Source organism: Penicillium soppii (assembly GCF_028829465.1).
Source record: "Penicillium soppii strain IBT 18220 chromosome Unknown utg000005l, whole genome shotgun sequence".
In the NCBI taxonomy this organism is placed as follows: Eukaryota; Fungi; Ascomycota; class Eurotiomycetes; order Eurotiales; family Aspergillaceae; genus Penicillium; species Penicillium soppii.
In genome coordinates this window covers 3,679,816-3,704,618 of record NW_026643235.1, presented here as the reverse complement: position 1 = coordinate 3,704,618, position 24,803 = coordinate 3,679,816, and the positions used below count along the sequence as shown (strand labels likewise).

Below are 24,803 nucleotides of genomic sequence, written 5' to 3'. Positions count from 1 at the left end.
TAATCTAGCCAAAGATACAGCGTGCGGACCACTATACTCGGTCTATTTTCTTCCACCCATCTCTCTGTTTATCATGATTACTATGATCTTATTCCAAGGTTGGAGATCCTTTTTGTATGAAGCTCACATACAAAAGGTACTTGAGTAAAGAACAAATGGCTAACAGCTACGGAGGTATAAACGGCTTAGGCTTTCTTTGTAGCGAATTTTCACTATCGATTAGAAACGCAAAACGTCCTACGAAAGGGCCTAGGAGTGTGCCTTTAGACCGAAAATCCCACTCTTACCCGGAATCCTTACCCGGCTACATTTATCCTACTCTAGAGTCTTCGTCACAGTTATCGTTTTCCATGGCTCATACGTTTACAGTAAAGTGCATCCCTAGTTACTACAACAGGTCTAAATGTGAGCCCCTTAAAATCATGTTCTTCGCTTACTCCCGTTAGTTAGGTCTAATACTCAGAACGTTGTTCACTAGGGTCAGAACGCTGCTAGTGCTATTAAGAATAATGACTTAACCACCTACTACAAGTAACTTTAGGCATAGATATCATTGTACTCGCCTTCTTAAACTAGTATCGAAATGGTCAGACCATTCCATCCAGCTCAATTTGCCAGTCATACTCTATATCAACGTCTAGTGAGCCTCGGTAATGCGATACCCTAGCCGCGGCTATCCAGCAATATCAGTCAAATAGGATTGAGGTGATATTGTCCTTAGGTAGTGTAATAGGTGCCTCATCGCTCTTATCCTAATAGGAAGCCGAGATCATCGGACAGAATCTATAGGAAGCGTATAGCAATACGGACGGGAGCGATATCCCCCGACCCTTCGGTAGCACCTTCGTCAACGGCTAGATTCGATCTTAAACGTAATAGTGGCAACCAATACTGCTAGTATCTAGTTAGCGAATTACGCTCTGATTTCGCATCTAACTCCTCTAGTGCTAACTACATCACTACTACACCGCAGTGTCCTATCCTAGAACCTAAAATATAAGAGGTCGTCACTAAGGCCCAATTTGACTACTTATAGGTTCAATTTTATAATACTCCTAGCTGCTCGTAAACAATACAATCAATTACAATCAATAGGTGTCCAATATCGTGAACAATCCCTCACTCAATACCAAGATCTTTATTAGCGTACCAGCATCTCCACTTAGAGCCACAGGCACCTAGAGCGGCTCGCAATACTACCTCGCACCGAGCGATCTCGCCTCCCTTATCAGTCAGCACAAGGGCGATACTGCCTTCAGCGAATTCATGATATAGTCTACTAGCTTCTCAAATACAAACGTTAGTAATAGATGCACCTACGCCTAGATAGCTAAGCACATCCGAGGCACTAGCTTACCTTGTTTAAAAAAGCTAATTGTTATTATGCGAAGCTAGTATAGTCCAAGAACCAAGCCACATCATTGGAAATATTTCTTTAGCAATCTCTACGAAGAACTCAATTCAGATATACATTATTTTGGTATTCATCATTCATAAGTTCCTATCAAACACTTTCTCTTACCCGCTTTCGTTTGACCACTTTGTACCGCGACCCACGTTAAGAAGTGCTATTACGCAGAAGGGAAGGAAGTGAAGAGCTGCCGCTTATCTCCCGAGTCGAAGAAAGGAATCATGATATTAGGCACCCCCAACTTTATGGGATCCATAGTAGTATAGCCGCCGAACGAGAGATTAGTAGTTTTTAGTATTAAACCTTAGGAGCAAATAGGCAGGGAACGTGCTTTCTTGGGCAATAGAAACAGATTGCCTATCTTCCGACTAGCGTAATACTTCGCCATTCTTTAGATTATCAAGTACACTTTACATATTAATCGATAAGGTAATATCCTAGTTATTGCTTCACTTACTCGCTCAGGCTTTAGGTAAAGTCGGATGATTGTAATCTGCATCCTAGTCTTACGTCGGTTCCTAGGTTGAAACCATCTCGTTGAGAATTGTTCCTCACAATAGTAACAACTAGTAGAGCTGGTTCATTCAGCTCTATATTGACTGGCTGAGCCAATCCATCATCTTAGCGTAGCAGATAGTCGTAAGGGCAGATGGTGAATTTCGGCAACCCGAACTTTCATATTCTATCGAGGCATTCGGGTCAGAAACACCTTGATTTATAACAGAGGAATGAGTACCATCAAAAGGCAGGTCAATCGCCTTAGGGATGGTGTGATGCTGATTCTCAGAAAGCTGAGAGACTAAATCGTGATGATTTCGGGGACATTGCTCAACAAGCGAGATTTGATCCAAGACTATATCCATCAACTTACGGAACAAAACGCTTTGAAGCAGGAACCCCGCGTTGATCACGCTATAGTCTCAGCTTTTTATTAATAGCCACCACACCTTGCACCCAATAAGGCTTTGTTGATGCCGTGCTTCATCGAAGTATCACGATCCACTGAAGAACAATACCCTTTGCTTTCCCCTTAGTATACTGGTTATCCCCCACGATAGATAGAAAGACATCGCCAGAAAGGTTGCTTTAGTATGGCTCATGACCGATGAAAGCGACCCCCCGGGTCCCCTATCGAATCACGGCTTAATGCAACCAACAATTTGACTGGGGTTTTAGAATCGGATTCACCACCAATCAGTTCGTCCATGGTCAACTTTACGGTGGCTGCAAGGCGTATCAATCTCTACAGGAAAACTTCCTTCACTGGCTTGAAGCTCTGAATTTGCTAGGAAAGTGTTCAGAGGCTATTCAGGCTATTCATTTATTGAAAGATTTAGTAGAGGCAAGTCACTGGCTACTGTTCCTGTATCCTTTGGCTAATCTAACCAAGCCTGAGACGGAAGCAGAAGTCCACGCCTTTATCCATGATGCGGAAAGATTCCTCCTGAATAGTCGATCAATCATTGAGGAGGCACCATTGCAGATATATGCTTCTGCTCTTGTGTTTGCACCTCAGAAGAGTATTATCCGCAATCCCTTCATCAAAGAGACTCCGGACTAGTTACAGAGATTATCACACCTGCCAACAGAGTGGAGTGCATTATTGCAAATCCTAGGAGGCCATTCAGGCCCTGTCTTGGCGGTCGCTGGATCAACTTCTGGCAAATTAGTGGCCTCTGCGTCACTAAGATCGCGATATGCGATCGATCGTTAATCGATCCGGGCGCGATGGCCGAGAAAGCATTATAGATATATATAACCAAGATAGTAAAGATGTTCCTCAGAAGATTAGAGACGGCAAGCGAGAGATTGCTGCCGGGCTCATAGCCTGTTGTATGTCAAAGGAAGATTGATTGTTCTTATAACAGAGGAAATAACCGAGGCTATATGTACAATGAGAAGATCAAGTTGGTTGAAATTCAACTTGGTTCTTTGTGTAGACAATGCAGGAATTAATTCAGCTGGGGCGGCTTGATTCCTGATCTGGACCAGCCTCATATTACAACAGACTCTAGTGAGGGTTCTGCGAGAGCGTACCGCTTATATCTAGAACATATAATCACATTGTCAGAAAAGAATAATCAAAATATTCCCTGCTCAGGGGGTGGTTCCATATTTTTTAGTGCTTCCCCTATTGCCTGGAATGTGGCAATCTGCCGTTCCTGCTCTTCCTGAGGCAGAGCAGCAAAAGCACTTGCTTCTTCGTCCCACTTCCTCACACAGTCCATATTCCAATTGCACCTCTCGACCTCTCCAAAGATCGGATGATAGAATCGTGGGTGACGGTTTGGCCACGCAGATGCATGGTAATGGTGCTTGACCAACGCCGCGCGCGAATTATGGGTGCCCGAGTCCGAATGGCCTTGCCCAGCGGCGAACGCTTCAACTGTGAGAACCAGAAACCCCCCGACAACTTTGGACTCTGATATATCATGGAACATACTCCATGTGACATCCTTGCCCGTTGCACGGCTCATTTCAGATAGTATTGCGCCTGTAAAGGCAGAAGGCCCGGTTCCTGTGATCACATCATCGAAGTCCAGCTGAAGCTCTGAGATTGGCCTCCCTTGCTTGATGGAGAGCTGGTTGAGCCAGTGGAGGATATTCTCTACTAGTCGCATCATCACGGGCTGTCGGGGCTTGCACATGAATGTCCATTGACAGAAGGATTGAGATTTTTGACCTAGTATAGGATGATCGCTGAAGTGTGGCTCATCGATTTCGACGCCAATGACCATGTCGATCTCGCTCTCATCGTGGCCGCTTGGGATGAATCGCTCAACTGGCCTCAATGCCTCCACGTCTATATCAGCATAGACACCTCCCTCCATGTACAAAACAAGATACCGAAGTAGGTCGGCCTTGATTATTGGAGCCGTTAAAGACCGGTATGTTTCAACGATATCTGGTCGATTCAGCCCAAGGGGTCCGAAGTTTGTTTCGACATAGCCGAGGTCATTCTGGTCGGTCAAAACCTCGTACCTATAGTCCGGATTTTTAGATATCCAGCTGCGCGCTACCCCGATATCACGCTCGTCGAATTCCAATGGATTCACTTTCCAGATCTGCCAGATTTTCCTGGGAAATTGTTCGCCAATATTGCTCGTCAGCTGAGTAGAGTACGATTTATTCTCGCCAGATTCGTGCGACGTTCTGGTGACACAAAAGTAGATGAACAGACACAAAGCCACTAGGCCCCCATGTGTGAATCTGCGTGCCTTCTTCGGAAAGAGACTGGGCGACACGAAATTCTTCTCCAGCATGACTGGGGCCTGTGATGGAATTTAATTCAGTGGCCTCCTGTCTGGGACAAGCATCGAAGTCGAGAAAGGAGAAAGATTGTTGGTACAGGAAGACAGGGCCTTATTTCACTGATAAGTATATTACATACAGTACATGGCATCGTAATTAACATGTGGTATTCATTAAGTCTTGGTCAAGGGTTGAAGCTTAACTGATTGGATCATTCCTAGAGCAGTAAAACACCTCCAGGCATTCGGGCGGCGGAGCCAACAGTAGAGACCTTGTGGGGGCCGTCATTTATGGATTTAGTTCAAAACGCCATTGAGGCTTCCGTAGGTTTTATCCGGATTGAATGGTGCGCACTCACATGCGACCTCAAGCCTTGTTACATTGCAGGGGTGAGATCGTGGCTGCATGGCGTTAGTCACTATCGGGTCATACCCCCGAATCTGCATACAGGCCCTGACCGGTGGGGGAAGGGAAGAGGGCCGCGGGGATCCGGCGTTAATTAATATGGAACCCAATCTAGCAGTAGGTCTTTATGGGCCTCGGCACGACTGGGCACTGGGGCTCACCCGCTAAAAAGGACTAACCGGGCCTTACTGTACGCACTGGATTCACGTGTTACAGAGTTGTACTGAGAGCTGCGTAATTCTTCAGTGGTGAAATTTTGGTTTCTATTGATCTTTTCTTCAAATTTCCAAAGAACTCTCTTAACATTAATCCACTCGCCCGATGCCTATGCTACACCCCTCAATCGAGAACTCTTCACCTCAGTCGTTAAAGTCAAGCCCAGAGCGAGCCCTCGAGGATGGGCAGTGGAAACCACAGTTTGCCCATATGACACGCTCTCGGCATGGGATGTCACTCTCCTCTTGCATGGTTCCCTTCCTACCCATACTCCTTACTGGGCGGACAAATAGCGACAACAACGCGAATGAAAAGCAAAGGTCACTTAGCAGGCCTACCGCATACCTAGATGGATTGCGAGGCTTTGCGGCTCTACTAGTCTACTGGCAACATCATCAAATTTGGGCCCACGATGGCGGAGGGGTGGGAAATGCCTTCGAGCTGGCCTACGGTTACGACAGCAAGTATTATTTCGCATGCCTTCCTGGTATTCGAACATTGTTTTCGGGGGGGGGTTTGCCGTCAGCGTATTTTTCGTGCTCTCTGGGTACGTTCTTTCAATGAGGCCACTGGTTAGCATCCAGGATGGCGATTACGTTGGACTAGGTAAATGCCTTTCCTCAGCCATATTTCGCCGATGGTTTCGTCTATATATTCCTGTCATTTGCACAACATTATGCTACATTACAATTTTGCACTTGTTTAAGATCACCGCTGTCCTAGAGCTTCAAGGAAGCTACCGCGCGGAGCTATGGAATTGGTACGCTGAGTTCAAGAATTTCAGTTTCCCTCTCCGAACGGGCGGCGAGCCCTGGTTCACATACAATTTCCATGCTTGGTCTATACCCGTCGAACATCGAGGCTCTTTGGCTGTCTACACCGCCGTTCTCGCTTTTTCAAGATTTCGCCGCGATGCCCGGCTCCTAGGCGAAGTCGCGTTGGTTGTGTACTTTCTCTACATTGCGGATGGATCACACTATGCTATGTTTATTGCCGGCATGCTTCTAAGAGATCTCGACCTCTTGGCCATGCGAAATGATTTGCCCCGCTTCTTTCTCAGACTGGGTCCCTTTAAGACAGCCATCATGACTTTTCTCTTCTATGCGAGCCTTTATCTTGGAGGGGTCCCCTCACATACGGACAATTTGCAACAATTACGTGAATCACCAGGGTGGTACCTCTTATCCTTCCTAAAACCACAGGCAGTGTTCGATTACAAGTGGTTTTACCTGTTCTGGGCGGCTGTCTTTCTCGTCGCATGCACATCTCACCTTCAGTGGCTCAAGACATTTTTTAATGCTCCATTCAACCAGTACTTGGGCCGTATTTCGTTTGCATTCTATCTGGTTCACGGACCTGTTCTGTGGATTTTGGGTGACAGGATCTATGCTGCAGTGGGTTTCGTACGCGATTCACACTCTGAGAATTGTCCCTGGTGGATTAATCGCCTCCCCTTGCCTAACGTTGGTCCTCTTGGGCTTGAATTCAACTTTCTCGTCGCGAATCTGGTTTTGTTGCCCTTGACTATCTGGCTGGCAGAGGTCACGACTAGACTAGTTGATGAGCCGGCGGTGAAGTTCTCTCAGTGGATGTACCAAAGGGCGCTGATTGACAAAACCTGACAACCCTCCGCATGTGTCCATGATCTGCCTGGTTTGTTTTTGAGTATCTAATGCAAAGCGTTTCTCTGAATGATAAATTGCTGTATAATAAGAGTCTTGCCGCCGGAAACGAAAGTCACTGCTAGCCCGGAGCCCGGAGCTCAGGATACCAGTGGATTATAAAATTCTTGTAATGGCATCGCGAGATTCATCTTAGATTTGGCAGTACTATTTGCAATATTAAAAATTCTCTGCTGGAAGCAGTGTTCCTATAGTTTGCAAAGATACCCGGGTCACTAAGCCATGTTTCGAGACCATAGTGGTCAAAATTGTCAAGAGTAGTGGATGATCGCCCTAATCGCCATAGTGCAAACAAAGTATAACCCCTCAATTCAGCCACTGCCTGTGTCAGTTAAAGCCCCCTTTTTTAGTCAGTGTCAACGACCAATCTCGGCAAGGCTTTCTCTGAAATAAGACTTAGAAACTCTTACTGTTACATCCCGTCTACACTCGTCAAATTGAACATGGCCAAAAAACTAGCCACGCACCTGATACTTATTGCAGGGCTATTGTCCGCGGTGATTCTCGTCGCCAAATTTCAATCCAGCCATGTCGGCTTGCAATCGGGATTTCTATTTACGGACTATTCCTCGGGTGGTCCATATGGACAATTACACGATGATGCCGGACAATCCGACAAAGATATGTTTCGGACACACCATGTAATATACTCGGTATCGAATCCCGACCGAAAGTATTTTAGGATCGACTTTGGAAGAAGATTCGTCTTGAACCCCAGTATAATCCCCCACCCCGAGCTGCTTGACACCTGGATCATCACTGCACAACTTTACAAGCCTCCGTCTGCTCGAACTGCCTCAGTCTGGTTCGCTGAACTCGTCTGCAATGCCGCATTTTCAGACGACAAGAGAGTCTTGAGCTGTCTGGAGCCACCACTGCAATTGCCCATCCCAGCGACCTTTGGTGACTCCAGCAAGTGTCACGGTGACATTGCGTACTTTAGTCTCAACGTTGGGCCTCATGATGCGAGGGTGTTCTACGGGCCCGAGATCCCGTACACCATTTATGGCTCCAATTCGTTCTTTACATGCTTCGGACAATGGATATCTGACTTTCGAATCCTGGTGGATTGGGGGATAGACACCATAAATGAGCACGAGTTCCGGCAGTATCGTGAGCTTCAACGTCCAATGCCATGGAATGCTGTTGAGAAGAATTGGTTTCTCTTCTGGGATGATTCGGGACAAATGTTCCTACACCATGAAATTGCACCGGCACGTGTGTTTTCCAAACTCGAGCTAGATGGCTCTGTTGGACCAAACTTGGCGGTGACGACTTCTGCTTCTGACCAAGAATGTCTCAAGAGATTTTTGCCTGAGACGGGAAAGATTCATCAAGCGACAAACTCGCTAGCTATCACTCTATGTGCACGGTCTGACCGATTTTGCCAACCTGATGCGACCAACACCTTTGTGCTCTTCATCATTCAACAAAAGACTTTACACGGTCTTCACCCCGTATATGAGCCTTATGTGGTGCTGATGCGGCGTTCGATGCCATTTGAGATCTATGCGGTCTCGTCAAAACCAATCTGGATCTTTGGTCGCAGCATTAGAGCAGAGAAGTCAGATGAAGATTCTTCCACAGGATTACTGGAAGATACCTCCGAGATGCTCTACATGACTAGCATCAGTTGGAAAAGCCATGGCCAAAAGGACCATGGGTTCATTGATGATACACTGTTCTTAGCTTTTGGCAGGGAGGATTCAGACGCTGGCGGTATCGACGTCACGGCGAGAGACCTTCTAGCAGAGCTGGGTACATGCGCAGGATTTGATTTAATTCCCTAATACTGTAACATTTATGCGGGCTTGCACGTTTTGTTCTCAATGGGATTAAAGGTAACTGCGACACCACTTCTAAGATGCTTAGTACGCAGGCGCGTTCGGGCAGGGAATAATTTAATTTATGGTACTGTACATACTAAAAATTACAGAACGAAGAAAACAAAGACAAGGAACCCTTTCAAGGTCCGTACTGTTCCAAAAATCTTCTCCAACCCCTCTTTCTCGTCCTGTCTTCCTAGCTTTCTCTTGCGTAAATCATTGGTCGATGGGCTAGGTGGCTATGGTGGCGCTGTCTAGCGCATTTTGTCGCATAATTAATTTCTCGCCGTGGAAAGAGTTGGCATGCTAAAAAATTGTTGTTCATTTTTTCACGTGTTTTGCTACCAAATTCTCCAAGAAATTCGTCGACCGAGGTTTTCCAAGGTCTCAAACCCCCCGTACCTGCGCGTATCCCATAAGTTCTTAGCCTATGTCTCAAAGTCTAATTGATTAGGGCTTACGGGGTATGGGATGGGCCAATTGAGGTTTTTAAATCCTATTGCCAGAACGCCCCTCTGGCCGTTCAATCTTATTCCGACTAGAAATCTGTCGGAAGGAGCTGATTTCGTCGCATTTAGCCAGCTTAGACCTTTCGGAGAAATGAGCTGTCATCAGGAACAGAATCGCAATGAAGTTAAATGCCATGAGTGGTTTCTCCACGCACCACACTAATCTAGTGGCTTCGGACGAAGGATTTATTTCCCCTTTCCTTCCTTTTTTCTCTCCATTTTTTCTAGTTCGCTGTTGCCGACGTTGCATCCAATTTCCCCACACTCGGTTGTAGGAGGCCGGCATAGTGGGATGCTTGTATGATGGTGTATTGATATCTGGGACAGTCCTACCTGTTTGGTATTTTCTACATAGTCACCCAAAACCTGGAGACGAGAGTCTCACCTGAGACTATGAATATTTCTAGTGAAGAAATGCGCCTTGGAATTCAAACTCCCGCCATTCGATGTTCGAAAACTCTATTCTAGAATAGTAAAGGTATTAAAATGAGTGTAGCTTGAGATGGCTTGGTAGAGGCAATGAACATGGAAGGAGGTACCAGCGCGAAATTAAGTTTAGCAGACAGCAGACAAAGTACCATTCTGTTGTTTCTCCACACAACTCTTCAAACAAAAAAGATCATGCTGGCTAACAGGATAGCACTACCGACCATCTGAACAGCCCCGGGTGCAATACTGGAGGCACTGTTGAACTGGGAGGTGCTCTGAGGCGAAGCTGTGTTGATCGTGGACGAAGTTTTGATCGTGGACGAAGTCTTGGAGCTCCATCCGAGACCACTGACTGTGGTAGAATTGGAGCTCCTCGCTGTGGTTGGGATAGCTCCTATGGCAGTCGTTGTGGGAATCGATGTGTCCACCGCGGGGATAGAGACCGGATGGCCAACACCGGAACACAAAGATTCAACGACGCTGGATACGACTATAGGGCCTAGTTAGACCGGGTCATACGAAAGGGAATGTGGCTTCTCATACCTTTTCGGTCCGTGATATCACAGGCTTTATTGATGCATGGCACAATCTCCGCTGCGAGGCCAGGCTTTTGGCAATGGCACGCGAAATCCGTAAGCTCAGAGCAGCCGTCCCCGCCAAGGGTCGAAGTAAAGCAGGTAAGCTGGAAGAGAAAGAAGAAACAAGCACGGGTTAGTTAGGAACGAGACACTGAGCAGAGATTTTGAGCGGATAGAGCATACAGAGCATTGGGGGATATTAGATAGTTGAGCTCTAGTGATGGCACCGGCGGCGAGCACAACAATAGCAGCAGTAAGGCGCATTTTGACTATGGTGTAGAACCGAATAGATGAATAGCCTGGAGCCGGTCTGTCGTGGAGGACACTTAACGCGACCAGAACAACGAAGTCTGAAGGTATGCACGAGACTAGTTTTATATGACTCAGTTCCAATCCAGGCTCTGTCTCAGACTAGCGGGATATACCGGTTATTAGAACATCATTCATGTCACATTACTGGTCAGATAAGAATCATTTTGATTTCTCACCCAAAAGTACAGTCGGCTCGGTCCCCTTACTACTATTTCGACTATTGCAAGCCCTGTTCCTAGTCCGGCAACAATACGAACGAATGAAATTCAATCATCGAACAGGGTCGCAAAGCTTACACAAAGATGGTTTAGTGTGGATCTATAGGACGCAAAGTCATTGAGTTTTTGTTGCCCCGGACTTAATGACGTTACCCGCACATGTCTTTAATTAAACATGGTGGATGGTGGACCGAGGCGGGGGTGCGGGATAGCCAAGGGACCATTCACTACTCTAAGTTTAGTAAGCATCAGATTAGGTTGCGTTGTTCACGGAAGATGTACAGTAGAAAGCTTAGAGGTCAGTAACCCAGCCAATTCTTATTAAAAAAAAATTGAAGAAAAACGAAGAAAAAAGAAAAGCACAGGCTTACCTCATTTTCAATAAAAATGGAAAAAAGACGACTACTGAAGCTCAATTAAATGGAAAGAAGGCTGTTCTGAGGTCCTGTTCGATATAAGGGAAGCCGAGAGGTTATCAACTTCATTGTGAATATGTACCACGTATGCGTAGACCGCAGAATGTGAGAGAAGAGCTGCGTATTTGAAATCCTTTAAGACCATCAACTTCTGTTCATATTCAACGCCTCTGGTAGTACATCTGGAAGAGCTCCGTAAGTTATTTGAATCTATCTGCTTTGGCCTTATCATATCTTGAAGGTTTCTACACATTATATGCAGGAGGGTCAGCATTATCAAGGAAGAATGCTAACAGTCTCATGTTTCCCGCGAGCTAGCCCGGTGCGTGCCGCTAAATCTTCCTCGGGGGCTTTTTAGAGACGGAAGTGCTGCAGTGATGGGCTGGCTTAGCCTAGTAGACTATGAATGTGAAGCCAAGAGGTTTCGAATAAGTATTTATGTAAGAAACCACGTTGCTCGCCACACACCATTCTAGGGTATACGGTATGTGAGTGGATGTCATTTACCCCAACCCTTCACAATGGAGCGATCAGGATACAGCAACTATATCTACCCGTGTACGTACGTGGAAAGCGCTCCACTTCCCGAAAACGAACTTAGAGCCTCGCCAAGGCATACCGTGACCTACTTATCGTTTGTACTGTTAGGCTACCCCTATCGCACGCGATTTGAAAACCGCCGTGACGCTTAGCGAAGTCTAGCACATCCTCAACCGTCCTAGCACGCGACACGCTGTCTGGTTTACCCTTCTCACCTTCTCTTGAGCCTCCCAGCAGACTCGAAATGCTACTAAATGCATTCTCAACATTTCTCCTTGGGTCTTCCCGCAAATCTTTGAGTCTCGGACAATCAGCCAAAACGTGATTGACCGTTTCCTGGGCCCCGCATGCGCAGCGGTCGTCGTCGCGGAATCCTCAGGTCTTGGCATATGTAAACAGCCAGTTGTAGCCCGTGCGTAATTGTGTCAACAGATGCGCACGATTCCTCGGCAGAGAACTGTAAAGTCTTCTCGTGTACTTGGCTGGCAAGTTCTTGTCGATTTTCGCAGGTAGTCAGTTTGACAGTAAAAGACTTGGCTGTAGCTCCCGTGGACTACCGGGTAAAGACATTGAAACCAGCCGTTGAAGAAATGTTGGCAACGCCTAAGATGGTGTAATCTAGGGGGATATCATCCAGAGCCCGCACTAAAATACCATATGAATGGCAACACAAGGGTCATGAAATGCCAGGTTTGTCATTATTGATGGAAACAGACAACGAGGTGATTTATTTTTCGGTTTACGATAGTGGAATCTGTACCACGTGGTCATTGAACCGGCGACATTAACATTGCAGCACTTATGTGATACTCATTTGATTAATGAAAGCACCTAGTATGAAGGTATCCCTTGTGAACGTGACATCAGCATTGTCGGCGTGCGTACTGCTTTCAAAATGATTTGAGAATCACTATTAATGCCCAGGATCATGTGTCACAGGGCGGACGAGAGTGTTGTGTTTGAATAGTTACTTTATTTATCCAGATACCTGCCTGCAAAAGCTCCGATACTAGGTACCTTCAGATGGCTTCGCGCGTGAGGAAACCACCGCACGCAAATACCGGGAAACACCATTATAGACCTATATTTTGTTTCTCTCTTCTGCATCCGAGCTTTGAAGATCAACACAAGTAGGGCTCGTCGGTGCATAACCCAAACTCCTGATCGGCTGTATACTGAGACAAGGAATCAAGCATTAAGTACTTGCGCTTCTTCAGTGATCCCTCATATGACCTCGGTTGCCATTCGATCCAATCTGATCCACTGTGAAAAGGTAAGCCAGGCCGGCACCATCAACTTTCGCCACTTGTTAAACTAGACCTGTAAACCTCTAGACGGTCCTCTGCGGCAACCCTGTTCTCAGTAGCTGTCTCAAGCCACTGAAAACCCTCTCCGCGCATACCAGAATAGCCTTCACCGTAGGTTTTCCATCTGGTTGAAGACGTCATTTTGTAGGACGCGTGTGGTACATGTACCACAGGATGAACTCATTGATCATGGTAATATTGGAACAGAAGATCCCTTCTCCAGCTTATAGCCAACTGGAACAATCCCGCTGTCAAGAAGGAACCTGAGGAGCCAGTAAACAAGGAAACTGAGAAGCTTATTGTGGCTACTCACCCAATCCAAAGCTCAACGTACCTCTGATGAATCGGTTTGTCACTGACAGCACGCAGAACTTGTCTCTTGCTTGCTGAATAGAATGTCCGTAGGTGAATTCCCATATTTCAAGATAGGAATTGGACGCAGGATTTATTTGAGTACTCAAAGCAAAAAGAGTAAAGGAAATTGCCAGTTTGGTATAATTCCGAAATTCAATAGGAATTTGGTACTTCTCCATCCATGGGGATTCAACCGGTTTTTATAGCTCATATTTGGAACTTGGAATTGGCTTACAGTAACCAGTGGTTTTGAGGCAATAAGGTGACGCATATCCTTGTTCACCAGGCCCAAGGCGCACATAATAAAACATGATTGCGATGGATAAGTAAGCAAGATGAGCTGATGGAGAGAACTCGAGCGAACGCCCGACCGAGTGTGCAACTCATGCAGTAAATCGAGCAACAGAATCGAGATATACGCTCGGGGAGTCAATATTAGCATAAAGATGCCAGAAATAAGGACTTCTTTCGTCTATTCTGTTCTACTCATCGGCCTACTTCATCTGAATACGACTTGAACAGTAACGTAATTCAAGTACAACCGTATATCAACTTACTTAATCCAAAGATTAACAGCTTCATAGTACATCCTCTTCGTCTTAGGCACCCTTTTATCTTTCTCTCGGATAGCATCTTCATCTACATGGGCGCTAAAAACATAGCCGTTCTTTTGCAGTTGAATGTGGCGCTTTTCTTTAGCGATCTTATCTTGTTGAGCAAAGAAATATTTTCTACCTATGGCCAGTTTAATTTCCTAGGCAATGCAAGAAAAAGACTGAGAATCTGAAAGGATGAGGTAGAAAATAGAGAAAGCTATTTTAGAGGAATGAAGTAAGAAAATAGCTCCAATTTATGATTCAGTAATTTGATATGACCTAAGACTCTTCTCCGGCACCTCGCCGTGATAGATAGACTCTGTGCCTTCCAGTTTTGCGTCATGATGGCTGAGTGTGCTATTTTTGAGAGCGGAATGGGACTGGAAGATCATGCACCCCTAGAAATAGGAGGAGCATGGTGAAAATTGAGGGCCATAAAAAAGTAGTCGCAGAGTAAATAGTATTGTGGGGCAATGTGCTTCTTTGGGTATGGTCTGAGTGTAGACTAGTTGCTCAATAGACGACTCTGAGCGGTCTTTGAGTAACCAGTGAGTCTGAGCCCGGACTGGAATCTACTCAGTGAGCTTGACTCTGAGCGCCCTCATAAAAGCGGCGGCAGCTAAGATAGGAAAGCCCCACCCGGTAGAGGAAATCAAGTACGTATAGCTACCTAGGTACAGCTTACTTTTCGTGAAGGACGTAGAAGATATATTTGACGAGGAACTCAGCGGAACAAAGGTAGATTATTGTCTAAAAAGCTAGGGAACAGGAGGAATGAGTCAATCAAACCTATCTTCCACAATATGGGGTCACCATCTATGGATCCATGGATGGTGTGTGCCTGTCAGCTTCGCATTCGAAAAGCCCGGAGCGATTTTCCAATTAAAACTACATATATGGATGTACATAGCCACCGGGCACATCGGAGTTCCGCGCCTTCCCTTTTCAAACGGTCCTTCCAAGGTTAACAATTTACTAAATGGTTAAGAGTGACTTGTCTTTATTATAGATTTTTATAGTAGATAAGATCATCGTATATAGAACTAGAGAACGGTGCTGCCCTCGTACCTGAAAAACCTGAAAACCCTGAAAAACCTTGCATAGTTGCTAGAGCTCGTAGTTATTTTTCTCCATAGGGCTTTTTTGCAAAGACATGCGAAATCTAAATACACTAAAATGTTGATTACTATATTTCATAAAATTATGAATTATGCCTTCTTCTCATCCACACGTTGAGCATCCATTCCGCCCACATGCTGCGTTACAGTATTCTGACCACTCAAAAAGCTCACTGCGCCAGGGCCCGAGAACTGCTTACGACCCGTTGTGATCCAAGTGACCAAACTGATCAGAGCAACTACACCAATAGCAGCGCTGGTATAGTTCATTGATTGGTGAGTAACCGGATATTCACTAGGGAAGTTGAAGGTGATAGCAGCGAAGAGAAGGAAGACCAGACCGATGACATTGAGAGCGATCGATACTGGTACTGAGAATGAGTATGGTCCGTCGAGCTTAGTTACGTGGCCGGTATAGTAGCCAGCCAGGCGGCTGAACAGTGCCATTGCGTACGAAAGGTCTGAGTAGTTATTAGTAGGGGCATCCTTGATTGCAGTGTATTAAACTTACAAAAGCCTTCAGTTGAGATGGCAATGACGGTCTGGAAGCCAGTGGTGGTACCGAATTCGATGGCATCGAGCGCAAGTTGGACCACTAAGGTGAGAAGCACGGCGTTGACAGGAACGTGGGTCTTGCTTTCAACCTTGCTGAAGAACTTTGAAAAGGGCAAGCCGTTGTCTCTAGCAAAGGCGTAGACGGATCGCGAGCCCTCGGCAAGAATGTTGTTCCCCGCGACAATCACAATTACCGAGATCAAAGTCGATAAGATGCAAGTCGCTACCACACTTCCAGTAGAATCATAAATGATCTGAATCACAGGGACGCCGGTGCTTGTGTTAGCAGTCGTTTCGATGTCACCAATGCAGAAGCAAAGGGTGACAAGGAAAGCAAATCCGGTCACAGCACCAAGAACAACAGCGAGAATGATAGCCTTGGGTGCTTCTTTAGAAGCAGACTTCATTTCTTCGGTCATGTGTGACGGGGCATCGTAACAGCACATGCCAAAGCAAGCTTGGAGAACACCGATAATAGCAGCCATTCCAGTGCCAAAGCCGGTGCCATTCTGGAAATCCTGGAACACGAAAGAAGCGGGCTGCTTGTGATCATTCATAGCGAGAATTGTGGCAGTAACGATAACGAACGAGGCGACATTCCAGATGAGAATTGCTTTCGAGATTTTATGCAAAAAGTGGGAGCCCCAGAGGTTGACAGCAGCAGAGAGGAATGCGACAAGGTAGGCGACCAGCACTGTTTGCCATCTTTGAATTCCGAATTCGGGGAAAACGAGGTTTGCCATTCCCAAGACAAAGTTGGAAGCGATTGAGTTGTTCGTGGCACCCATAGCCAAGAGACCTAGTTCGGGTTAGTATAGGTTTGTGGCGCACTTGGAAAAGGCTTACCAATTAGCATGAACCATCCTGTCACGTATGAAAGACCTCGAGCGATTTTTGGTGGAGCGAGTGCCGCGACCCAGGAATATTGACCACCTGCCACCGGATACATAGAGCACATTTCTGCCATGGGAATTGCGACAGCTAGAGTCAACAGACTAACACCGATGAAACTAAACACCATAACTGGAGGACCGCCGGAAGATACTCCGACAATGAAGACTCCACTTAGTGCAGTCCATCTAGAAAGCGGTTAGTGAGAAGTTCTGGATGTTGAAAAAAGAACTCACGATGTCACAACACTGAAACTGAAACCTATCATTCCCATCAACCCGAAAGATCGTTTCAGCTCTGCGTCGGTCAGCATTAATGCAAGGATATATTCAGTTTTGATGGAATGAACCTACCCTGCTCATATCCCAGATTTTCTAAACGGACATCTTCACTCGGTGTGCCCTGAAAAACTTTCAGATTCTCTTCTTCAGCTGACATGGTTGCGAGTAGCAAAAGCAATTAACTAGCCGAGATGTTGCCTGGCACGGGGGTGACACGGCTTATAAGCGACAACCGATAGATATAAAGAGCACTCCGATCACACCCCATACTTTTTGTCATCACCCCAGAGTCACCATATTGACAGCATGATAAGATAGATGTTCTATCTTGATTTCCTAATTGAGAAGGTCTGCGCGATGACTGTGGAGCCCGGCTGCCAACCGGGTCGGAGAACCACACTTAACTCGGCTTCTTTGCGGGGAGAAGCGTCTAGGGTTCGATAAGCCTTGGAGGCAATTGGGCAATTGGAAGAGAAATAATTTTCCATGTGGCTTTTGTTATTCTATTTATTCTAAACCTCATCTGTAAATTTATAACCATCCTGTTCTTCACGTCTGTCGTCGGCCCGGTCAACCTTGCAGGGCCGGTGCTTGGGCCCTTGCCGCTATGTTCTCAAAAAAGTTTGCCTTGGGTGTATCTCAAATGCAACGTTTTCAAGGTTGTTTTCATATGGATTATGGATTTTAACGAAAGTCCATTCCATGTTGCACGCTGAATGTGTCTGATAGTGATCTATTGATCTATTACTAACTCTTACACCCTTATCTTTCGCTTTCTCATCTAGGCGTAGTATGTTGTCTCCATTCTCAGCAGCCCCGTTTAGACCCATTCTTTGGAATATGTCAGTACCTAGCGCGAGATCCTTCTTTGTGGTAAAAATCCACCGAAAATTATAGAGATCAGGCGCACGCTACGTCCAATTGGATTTATAGGTGCAGAGCCCTATTTTGAAATATTTATCAGCGCTAAGTGCGTCGGTACATATAATTCCGGATTCAAAGTATCTTTGGCAAATCACGCGAAGCCCTCTCAGTGCTCTATCATATTTCACGAAAGCTGACTTCGCGACTATCTATGCTGACGGCTCAGCAGCTCAGGTCTTATACCCTCCTGGTAGTAACGCAAGAAACAGGACCAATTATGCGTGGGCGTATAGTCAAAAGTGCGAGTGCCTTACAACTGCTGTGCTCGTCATCCTCGCATTGCCTGTGGTGGCTGCGTGGGAGAACTGAAATATTTACAAGAAGCAAGTGAAGGGTACCGTCATCCAAACACCTAGAGTGATAGAGGCAGATTAGCGTGGGAGATTGAGTAGCAGTCTATATACAAAATCTCAATTTGATACCTGGATTATGCTCTATCTTCTTACTAACAACATCATTAAAGGTGGAATATGTGGTTGAAGTTACAAAAGATCTGATACAAGACCATTATAATCCGAATAGGCATCAGGGCTTAGGGCTCTCGGATGGGCCAGCTTCCGGGAAGGCACGTGACGAGCATAGAATACCCCGGAACACGGATGTGTATTGGCTGTCAGTTTATAGGTCAATAGATCCATGCAGTGCGAGCTTGACTACATCTCTGCTTGCTTGTTTGGTCTTCAAGTTCATACTTTGATTTTAACCCTTTGATTTGCCAGGAAATGCGATAATTACTACGCTATATTCACCTAACATAGTAGGCATACACAGGGAGCCGCGTAATTGCAGGTATCTAATTTACCTACCGGCAAGGCCAAGTCCCTTTGGTGGTCCGATTTCTTCGAGGCTGGCCGTTCCCCAGAAAAACGCGGCACCCGAACCGACTTGACCAAGCCCAAAGTAGATGCCAACGTGGCCAACAAGGACGGAAAGCGGGTAGAGACATCCGTCGCCAAAAAAAAGAAGAAAATATTTAAATACTAATCGAATTGAATTTTGCCATTTTCACAACACTCCTTTCACAATAGCCATCACAACGATCCACAAAAATGTCCGAGCAAATCCTCACAGGAAAGACATGCCTCGTCACCGGCGGCGGCGGCGGTCTAGGCAAAGCAATCGCGACCCAGTTCCTGGAAGCCGGTGCGAACGTTGTCATCTGTGATGTTAACGACGAGCGCCTGCAGGCGACCTCGGCCGAATTGTCGTCTAAGGGTCCCCTGAAAGCTATCAAGACCGATGTCACCAAGACCAACGAGGTCGAGAGCCTGTTTGAGACTTTAATTGGCGAATTCGGCAAGATCGATGTCCTCGTCAACAACGCCGGCATCATGGATCACTTCGACCCGATCGGCGATGTGGACATGGAGCTTTGGGATCGTGTGATCGCTATCAACCTCACTGCGCCTGCGCTGTTGAGTAAATTAGCTGTGCGCAATATGCTGGCGCAAGCGAAGCCCGATGGCCGAATTATTAACATCGTTTCTGTTGCTGGCAAGGCTGGGTGGGCTAGTGGTATGTTTCTTGCCTTTTTCTGAGGGCCATGAAGTTCATGTTAATTGACTCTCGCCCTTTCAGGTGCTGCATACACATCTAGCAAACATGGTCTGGTCGGCTTGACTAAGAACACTGCTGCCTACTATGGTAATATGGGAATCAAGTGCAATGCATTGATGATGGGTGGTATGGAGACCAATATCACTGATGCTTTACGATCTGGCGTGAATGTCCACGGTATGAAGAAGGTGATGACTGTTCTGGAGGCTATCCAGGCACCGCACGTTGATGTGAATGAGGTTGCTGGTTTCTGTGTGAACTTGACTTATGGAAGGGGCGCTAGCCAGATCAACGGCGCAACCATCGCTATTGATAACGGTTGGACTTCGGTCGTCGGATAAGCCTGGTTATGATTAAACCCAACTCTACTGTGGCATCACTTCTTTTTTTCATTCAGCGAGTCATTTGTTCAAGAGATAACTCTATTTCTCCAAAAAAACCCGATTCAATCCTTCTATCCAAACACTCAAGTAACCAATGGATTCGGCTGAGGCGGCGCTTGATCCCATTTCTCCACGCCTTCGGGAATATCAATGATCGCCTCTTGACACCAAATATGAACCGCCGACCGCAGCAGTTCTTTAGTCAGACCTTCCAAGCAACCGCCTTTCACATTAGTGATTGCCGAAAAATGCGGCTGCTCACCAGGTGTCGGTACAGCATCTCTGAACCGATGAAAAAGTCTAGCGCCACAATTCTTGCAAAAAATGCACTCCAATTCACGGCCTTTGATGGTGACACGGGTGTAGCTGCTTGCTAGATTGGAGAGTTCCTCGGGGAGTTCGAAGTACGGAAACGTTGCAGAGATGCCGAAGGCGGACGAGCTTTGGTGTTGGCATTCTGTGCAGTGGCAGATCCAAACTTTCAGTGGTTTTTCTGTCGGTGTTGTGAATTGAATTTTGCCACATTGGCAGCGTGCTTTCATTCCCATTTTGTTTGGGTGCTTGGGAGGATGTTGATTCTAGGTTGGTGAGGGGTAGGTTGATAATGATGTAATATCACAACGCAGAGCCGCAACGGAATAGTTAGGGTATACTAAATTCCTGACATTCCCTGCGGCGCCAAGCACAGTGGCTCATTTTCCCGCTCGATTGGTTCTCGAGGATTTTGGGTACTAACTGGGCGCTTGGATCTAATTTACTTAAGTAGAAGCTTAGGGCCTTTCTATGATCTCTTTCTTTGCCTCCTTAACACTGGCTATCTGGTAAGTAGGCTTTTGATGTTCGAGTAAGATATCCTAATTTGGTCGCCCTTGTCCTGTCAAGGTCCTTTTCTATACCGCCTGACGTCGAGGGCCAAGGAACATGGCACACCGGGCTAGCCTGCCCAGAAGAGGAACTGCCAAGCCCCCGTGGTTGGCGAGCTCTATAGGCAAGGAATGTTGAGATAGCAACGTCCTTTATACACCCTGAATCCGGTCCAATTGTGCTGAAGGATATTTCCAATAAGAAAGGGGCTCTTCCAAGTCCTTACCATCAGAGTTTAGCTTGAGTTGGCCGCTATATGTTTCTAATGTTTCCTAGGTGTCTGCGAGAGAGCGACACAGTACATTGTTCTTTGCCTACAACACCGAAATGGCTCCTATGCCATCCAGATACCATGGCTTAGATCACGGCCACACCGACTTATCGGTCGACGCCTAGAGAACCGAGGTGGAACCTTCCGTTATACATCTGGGAGAGAGAGATATGAGCAGCCCGTTATCAAGAATGAAGCTTTTGAAAGCGATGCAGCGCCTGTTGGCGCAAACCACAGGACTGATCAATCTAGTCCAAGAAATGACCATGGGAAGATTTTACGTGACTTATTTCATTTCATTCAGTATTGCATTTAGCATAAATATCATTTTGAACAATGTTGCGTATATGTACCTAAGCTTGCGTTTATCCAAATGTTCAAAGTTGATTCATCGCTCTCTTTGGCTATGAGATTCACGAATATTGGTTCCAATCTCACCTTTTAGTCACTTGGACCAGTCATCGTCCTGCTCTCCAGGTGCACTGCTGGTATTTACAGACCCACCCCCTCGTTGCTTTTCACCGTGTGTACAATTTGCCTCGGCATCTTGATTTCCTGCTATGGGGAAGTCTGCCTGCGTGGGTTAGGTGTTTTGATACAGTGTGGGGCACTTTTATTCGAAGCCATTCGCCTGCTTATGATGGAGCAACAGTTGTCCAACCAGAAACTTCGGTTTACACCTTTGCTTTTTCTGAACTATCTATCGCCAATATGCGCCGCCTTCTGCTGGGCTATTGCACTTATAACAGAACCAAATGTCTTGACAAATGTACATATTCGAGAAGCCAATGGCTGAATGCTACTCAGTAACGGGATAGTTGCGTCTTCATTGAACATCGCTTTAATCTTTTTTTATTAGTAAGAGCTCCTCCTTGAGCCTTGCTCTGTGTTGTGGTCCGAAGGCAATGATGACCATTACCGCGTCTGTTTGGCATTGGCAAGAGGCAATTACTTCACTACAGACTGGAGGATTTCTTCTTGCACTACTAGGGTTATTTTTCTACGACACTGTTCAAATAATAAAAGTGTTAGATTTAACCTGAGTAACGCAGCAGGGTCGGGGATGATGGGATTGACTGCTACAGCATGGAGTCAAAGCCATAAATCATAGTAAAACGAATCAAATAATCTATTTCCCCAAAGTACGGAGTACTCAACGGAGAATAACCAGCGTAGTCACATACCAGACCCGCCGGTCCCCTCAACAGCATTCCCTCCCTCCAACCAAGCACCAGGCAATTTTTCTAAGGTCACCCCTTGTTGAAATACCACGACATACCCATTAGCTCAACAGACACGCAGGACCCTGGGACACAGCTACGTCAAATTGCCAGCATGAGTGCAAGAACAACTCCATGTTCGACCGAAACAGCAAAAGGGTACCAAGATGTGGACACAGCCTCAGAGTCCCAGCAAGGGACTAGCACTCCTTTCTCGAGCTTTAAATCCGTCTCTAAATATCTAATTACGATCATGGCCTCAATGGCCAGCCTGATCTCGCCCATGTCGTCTAATATATATCTCACAGCCCTAACACCCATCGCTGAGGATCTACATGTTAGCGATTCGATGGTAAATTATACGATTACGACTTATATGGTTTGTTGGCTTTCGCATCCCTTTACTTCACCTACATTTACATGGCTCTTGCTAATATAGACTAGATTTTTCAGGCGATTTCGCCTGTTCTCATTGCCACCTGCTCTGATGTTGTGGGTCGGAGACCGGCTTTTTTGCTCTGCTTTACTCTCTACATCGCGGCCAATATTGGGTTAGCTCTGCAAACTGAGTATGCTAGTCTACTTGGTTTGCGATGTCTTCAGAGTGCAGGATCTTCACCGACCATTGCCCTTGCAAGTGCGGTGGCTGCTGATATCGCCGCTTCAAAGCAAAGAGGGTCCTTTCTGGGGGTTGTTTTGGCATTGCAAATTATTGGTCCTACCATGTAAGTTTTGAATGTTCTATCAAGTATCTTGTTACTCACGAATGTTCAGTGCTCCCGTTGCGGGGGGTCTATTGAGCAATCACCTGGGCTGGCACAGTATTTTCTGGTTCCTCTGCGCGGCGGCCGTTATACTCCTTATCCCAATGTTTTTCTTTTTTCCCGAGACATCACGCAATGTTGTAAATGACGGCTCAACACCTCCACCGTGGTGGAACAGGAGTGTAAAGCAGATGGTGTGCCGAAACCGGCACTGGAAAACACCAGAACAACATCCAACAACCCCCACCTCTCCCAAAGGACCCCGACTCACCAACCCCCTGCCCACTTTGTGGGTGATCCTCACCGACACACAGTCCCTCATAATCCTCCTAATCATAGGCCAAAGCTACTGCGGAATCTACGCCCTCATGACAAGTATCCCAAGCCTAATGCACAGCACATACGGCTACAACAGCGAGCAAACAGGCTACCTTTTTCTCGCCTGGAGCGCCGGAACCATCCTCTCAGCCTTCTCAACAGGCGCCTACCTGGACTGGCAGTACCGCCGCGAAGCGCGAAGACTAAACGTCGACCCAAACACAGACCTCCAAGAAATCCCACATTTCCCTATCGAAAAAGTCCGCCTAAACCTCTGCATCCCCATCCTACTCGTAACAGGAACAACAATAGTACGCCGCTTTCAAAATCCCAATCCCGCCCTTAACCTAGATCTAAATCTAACGTACCAAGATAATCTACGGCTGGCTCCTCGAATACGCATACCCAGTCGCCTTCGTCTACGCCTTTGAACTCATCTTCGGCTTCTGGGCTTCATCAATCTGCCAAATGGGCACAACACTCATAATGGACATCCACCCCGCCTCCCCCGCCGCAGCAGGCGCAACAGTCAACCTCGTCCGTTGCCTGCTCGGCGCTGCAGTAACAGCTGCCACCCTCCCGCTCATGCACACCATCGGCAAAGGCTGGTTTCACAACCTCGTCGGTGTATTCTGCGTGTACGCTGGCGTGCCGATGGTGCTGTGGGTTATGCGCAACGGCGCGCGGATGAGGGAGAGCCGCGCGAAGACGAAGACGGCTTCATGTTGACATTTTGCGCTTGCAGATTTCGTACTGTCAAATGTGCCCGCATACATATCATATTACATGTAGCTGCAACGTGGTAGTTGGTTAGTTTAGTCAATGTCAATCTTACTTGACGGCCGGAGACCCGATTCCCGCCCGGGTATCACCTCGCCCCTCCATTCGAAACATGCACCGTCCCGCAGGAGCTTGGGCACTGCGGATCCGATGTGATGGCTGTTGTTTGTGTTCGCGGCGGAGTTCCGTGTAGGAGGTGGACGTGGACGTGCGTGTGTACAATATGCAATACGTATACGGGGCTGATAGCGGGTAGGCGGGAGGGAGGTGGGGCTCGAGATGTCAAGCTCTTAACTTCTTCGGGTGAGGTGCAGGGCGGGGCGATGCGTGATATCGCATGTTGGCGGTGAATCTGGTCTGGATGCGAAGATGAAGAGGTAGGTTTATTCAGCACAGTTGCGGAGGAGATTGGGTAATTGACATGTATCTGCGTATGCAGGATTCGAGATTCGCTGGTGCTAGAGGTTTGGGCTAGATTTTCAGGGCATATACTCCGAAGGCTCGTACGAGATGATAATTTCTGGGGGAAAGTCGATTTTCGATTTCGTTACACGAATTTATATCTGGCCTGTACACTCCCTAGAATTTGCGCTATGTGTAGCACGGCGGAAAGCTCCGAGGTGCAGCGCTGGATGCAGGGGCACAGGGTGAACCCGAAACTTACTGCAGCCTGTTGGGTCCAGTACCATAGGCAGTGATATGGCATTGGTAGTAATGTGAACGTCTTGGCACTTGCAACCCCTCGCTTAATCAAATGGGTTTAGTGGATGGATGGCTAATGAAGAAGATCGGCTCTAGGCATGCGGAAGAGTCCGAAATAATGAAA

The 24,803-nt window shown here is 46.7% G+C and overlaps 12 protein-coding genes across 12 annotated transcripts; 7 read left to right on the top strand and 5 right to left on the bottom strand.

Moving 5' to 3' along the window:
* Positions 1-583: 583 nt before the first annotated feature.
* Positions 584-1,000, top strand: N7529_006859 (uncharacterized protein; the record flags this gene model as incomplete). Its single annotated transcript, XM_057242386.1, has 3 exons — positions 584-640; positions 734-872; positions 906-1,000. 3 exons carry the CDS (start codon positions 584-586, stop codon positions 998-1,000), a joined length of 291 nt encoding a protein of 96 aa, XP_057097745.1.
* Positions 1,001-1,692: 692 nt separating this feature from the next.
* N7529_006858 (uncharacterized protein) lies at positions 1,693-2,396 on the bottom strand (the record flags this gene model as incomplete). Its single annotated transcript, XM_057242385.1, has 4 exons — positions 1,693-1,779; positions 1,869-1,977; positions 2,012-2,323; positions 2,359-2,396. 4 exons carry the CDS (start codon positions 2,394-2,396, stop codon positions 1,693-1,695), a joined length of 546 nt encoding a protein of 181 aa, XP_057097744.1.
* Positions 2,397-3,492: 1,096 nt separating this feature from the next.
* On the bottom strand, positions 3,493-4,674 carry N7529_006857 (glycosyltransferase family 32 protein; the record flags this gene model as incomplete). Its single annotated transcript, XM_057242384.1, has 1 exon — positions 3,493-4,674. The coding sequence occupies one exon, from the start codon at positions 4,672-4,674 to the stop codon at positions 3,493-3,495; it is 1,182 nt and encodes a 393-aa protein (XP_057097743.1).
* A 715-nt stretch (positions 4,675-5,389) lies between these two features.
* On the top strand, positions 5,390-6,906 carry N7529_006856 (acyltransferase family protein; the record flags this gene model as incomplete). Its single annotated transcript, XM_057242383.1, has 2 exons — positions 5,390-5,831; positions 6,008-6,906. 2 exons carry the CDS (start codon positions 5,390-5,392, stop codon positions 6,904-6,906), a joined length of 1,341 nt encoding a protein of 446 aa, XP_057097742.1.
* A 503-nt stretch (positions 6,907-7,409) lies between these two features.
* N7529_006855 (uncharacterized protein) lies at positions 7,410-8,756 on the top strand (the record flags this gene model as incomplete). The annotated part of the gene is made up of 1 exon (XM_057242382.1): positions 7,410-8,756. The coding sequence occupies one exon, from the start codon at positions 7,410-7,412 to the stop codon at positions 8,754-8,756; it is 1,347 nt and encodes a 448-aa protein (XP_057097741.1).
* A 1,150-nt stretch (positions 8,757-9,906) lies between these two features.
* N7529_006854 (CFEM domain-containing protein) lies at positions 9,907-10,572 on the bottom strand (the record flags this gene model as incomplete). Its single annotated transcript, XM_057242381.1, has 3 exons — positions 9,907-10,220; positions 10,274-10,412; positions 10,492-10,572. 3 exons carry the CDS (start codon positions 10,570-10,572, stop codon positions 9,907-9,909), a joined length of 534 nt encoding a protein of 177 aa, XP_057097740.1.
* A 2,450-nt stretch (positions 10,573-13,022) lies between these two features.
* N7529_006853 (uncharacterized protein) lies at positions 13,023-13,441 on the top strand (the record flags this gene model as incomplete). The annotated part of the gene is made up of 3 exons (XM_057242380.1): positions 13,023-13,067; positions 13,129-13,212; positions 13,325-13,441. The coding sequence occupies 3 exons, from the start codon at positions 13,023-13,025 to the stop codon at positions 13,439-13,441; spliced, it is 246 nt and encodes an 81-aa protein (XP_057097739.1).
* A 1,818-nt stretch (positions 13,442-15,259) lies between these two features.
* N7529_006852 (putative GABA permease) lies at positions 15,260-17,053 on the bottom strand (the record flags this gene model as incomplete). The annotated part of the gene is made up of 5 exons (XM_057242379.1): positions 15,260-15,630; positions 15,681-16,523; positions 16,571-16,803; positions 16,852-16,912; positions 16,969-17,053. 5 exons carry the CDS (start codon positions 17,051-17,053, stop codon positions 15,260-15,262), a joined length of 1,593 nt encoding a protein of 530 aa, XP_057097738.1.
* Positions 17,054-18,869: 1,816 nt separating this feature from the next.
* Positions 18,870-19,718, top strand: N7529_006851 (SDR family NAD(P)-dependent oxidoreductase; the record flags this gene model as incomplete). The annotated part of the gene is made up of 2 exons (XM_057242378.1): positions 18,870-19,335; positions 19,399-19,718. 2 exons carry the CDS (start codon positions 18,870-18,872, stop codon positions 19,716-19,718), a joined length of 786 nt encoding a protein of 261 aa, XP_057097737.1.
* A 125-nt stretch (positions 19,719-19,843) lies between these two features.
* N7529_006850 (GFA family protein) lies at positions 19,844-20,308 on the bottom strand (the record flags this gene model as incomplete). The annotated part of the gene is made up of 1 exon (XM_057242377.1): positions 19,844-20,308. One exon carries the CDS (start codon positions 20,306-20,308, stop codon positions 19,844-19,846), a length of 465 nt encoding a protein of 154 aa, XP_057097736.1.
* Positions 20,309-21,086: 778 nt separating this feature from the next.
* On the top strand, positions 21,087-21,938 carry N7529_006849 (uncharacterized protein; the record flags this gene model as incomplete). Its single annotated transcript, XM_057242376.1, has 3 exons — positions 21,087-21,258; positions 21,341-21,701; positions 21,755-21,938. The coding sequence occupies 3 exons, from the start codon at positions 21,087-21,089 to the stop codon at positions 21,936-21,938; spliced, it is 717 nt and encodes a 238-aa protein (XP_057097735.1).
* A 292-nt stretch (positions 21,939-22,230) lies between these two features.
* N7529_006848 (uncharacterized protein) lies at positions 22,231-23,926 on the top strand (the record flags this gene model as incomplete). Its single annotated transcript, XM_057242375.1, has 4 exons — positions 22,231-22,494; positions 22,560-22,840; positions 22,890-23,508; positions 23,570-23,926. The coding sequence occupies 4 exons, from the start codon at positions 22,231-22,233 to the stop codon at positions 23,924-23,926; spliced, it is 1,521 nt and encodes a 506-aa protein (XP_057097734.1).
* Between the last annotated feature and the right edge of the window lie 877 nt (positions 23,927-24,803).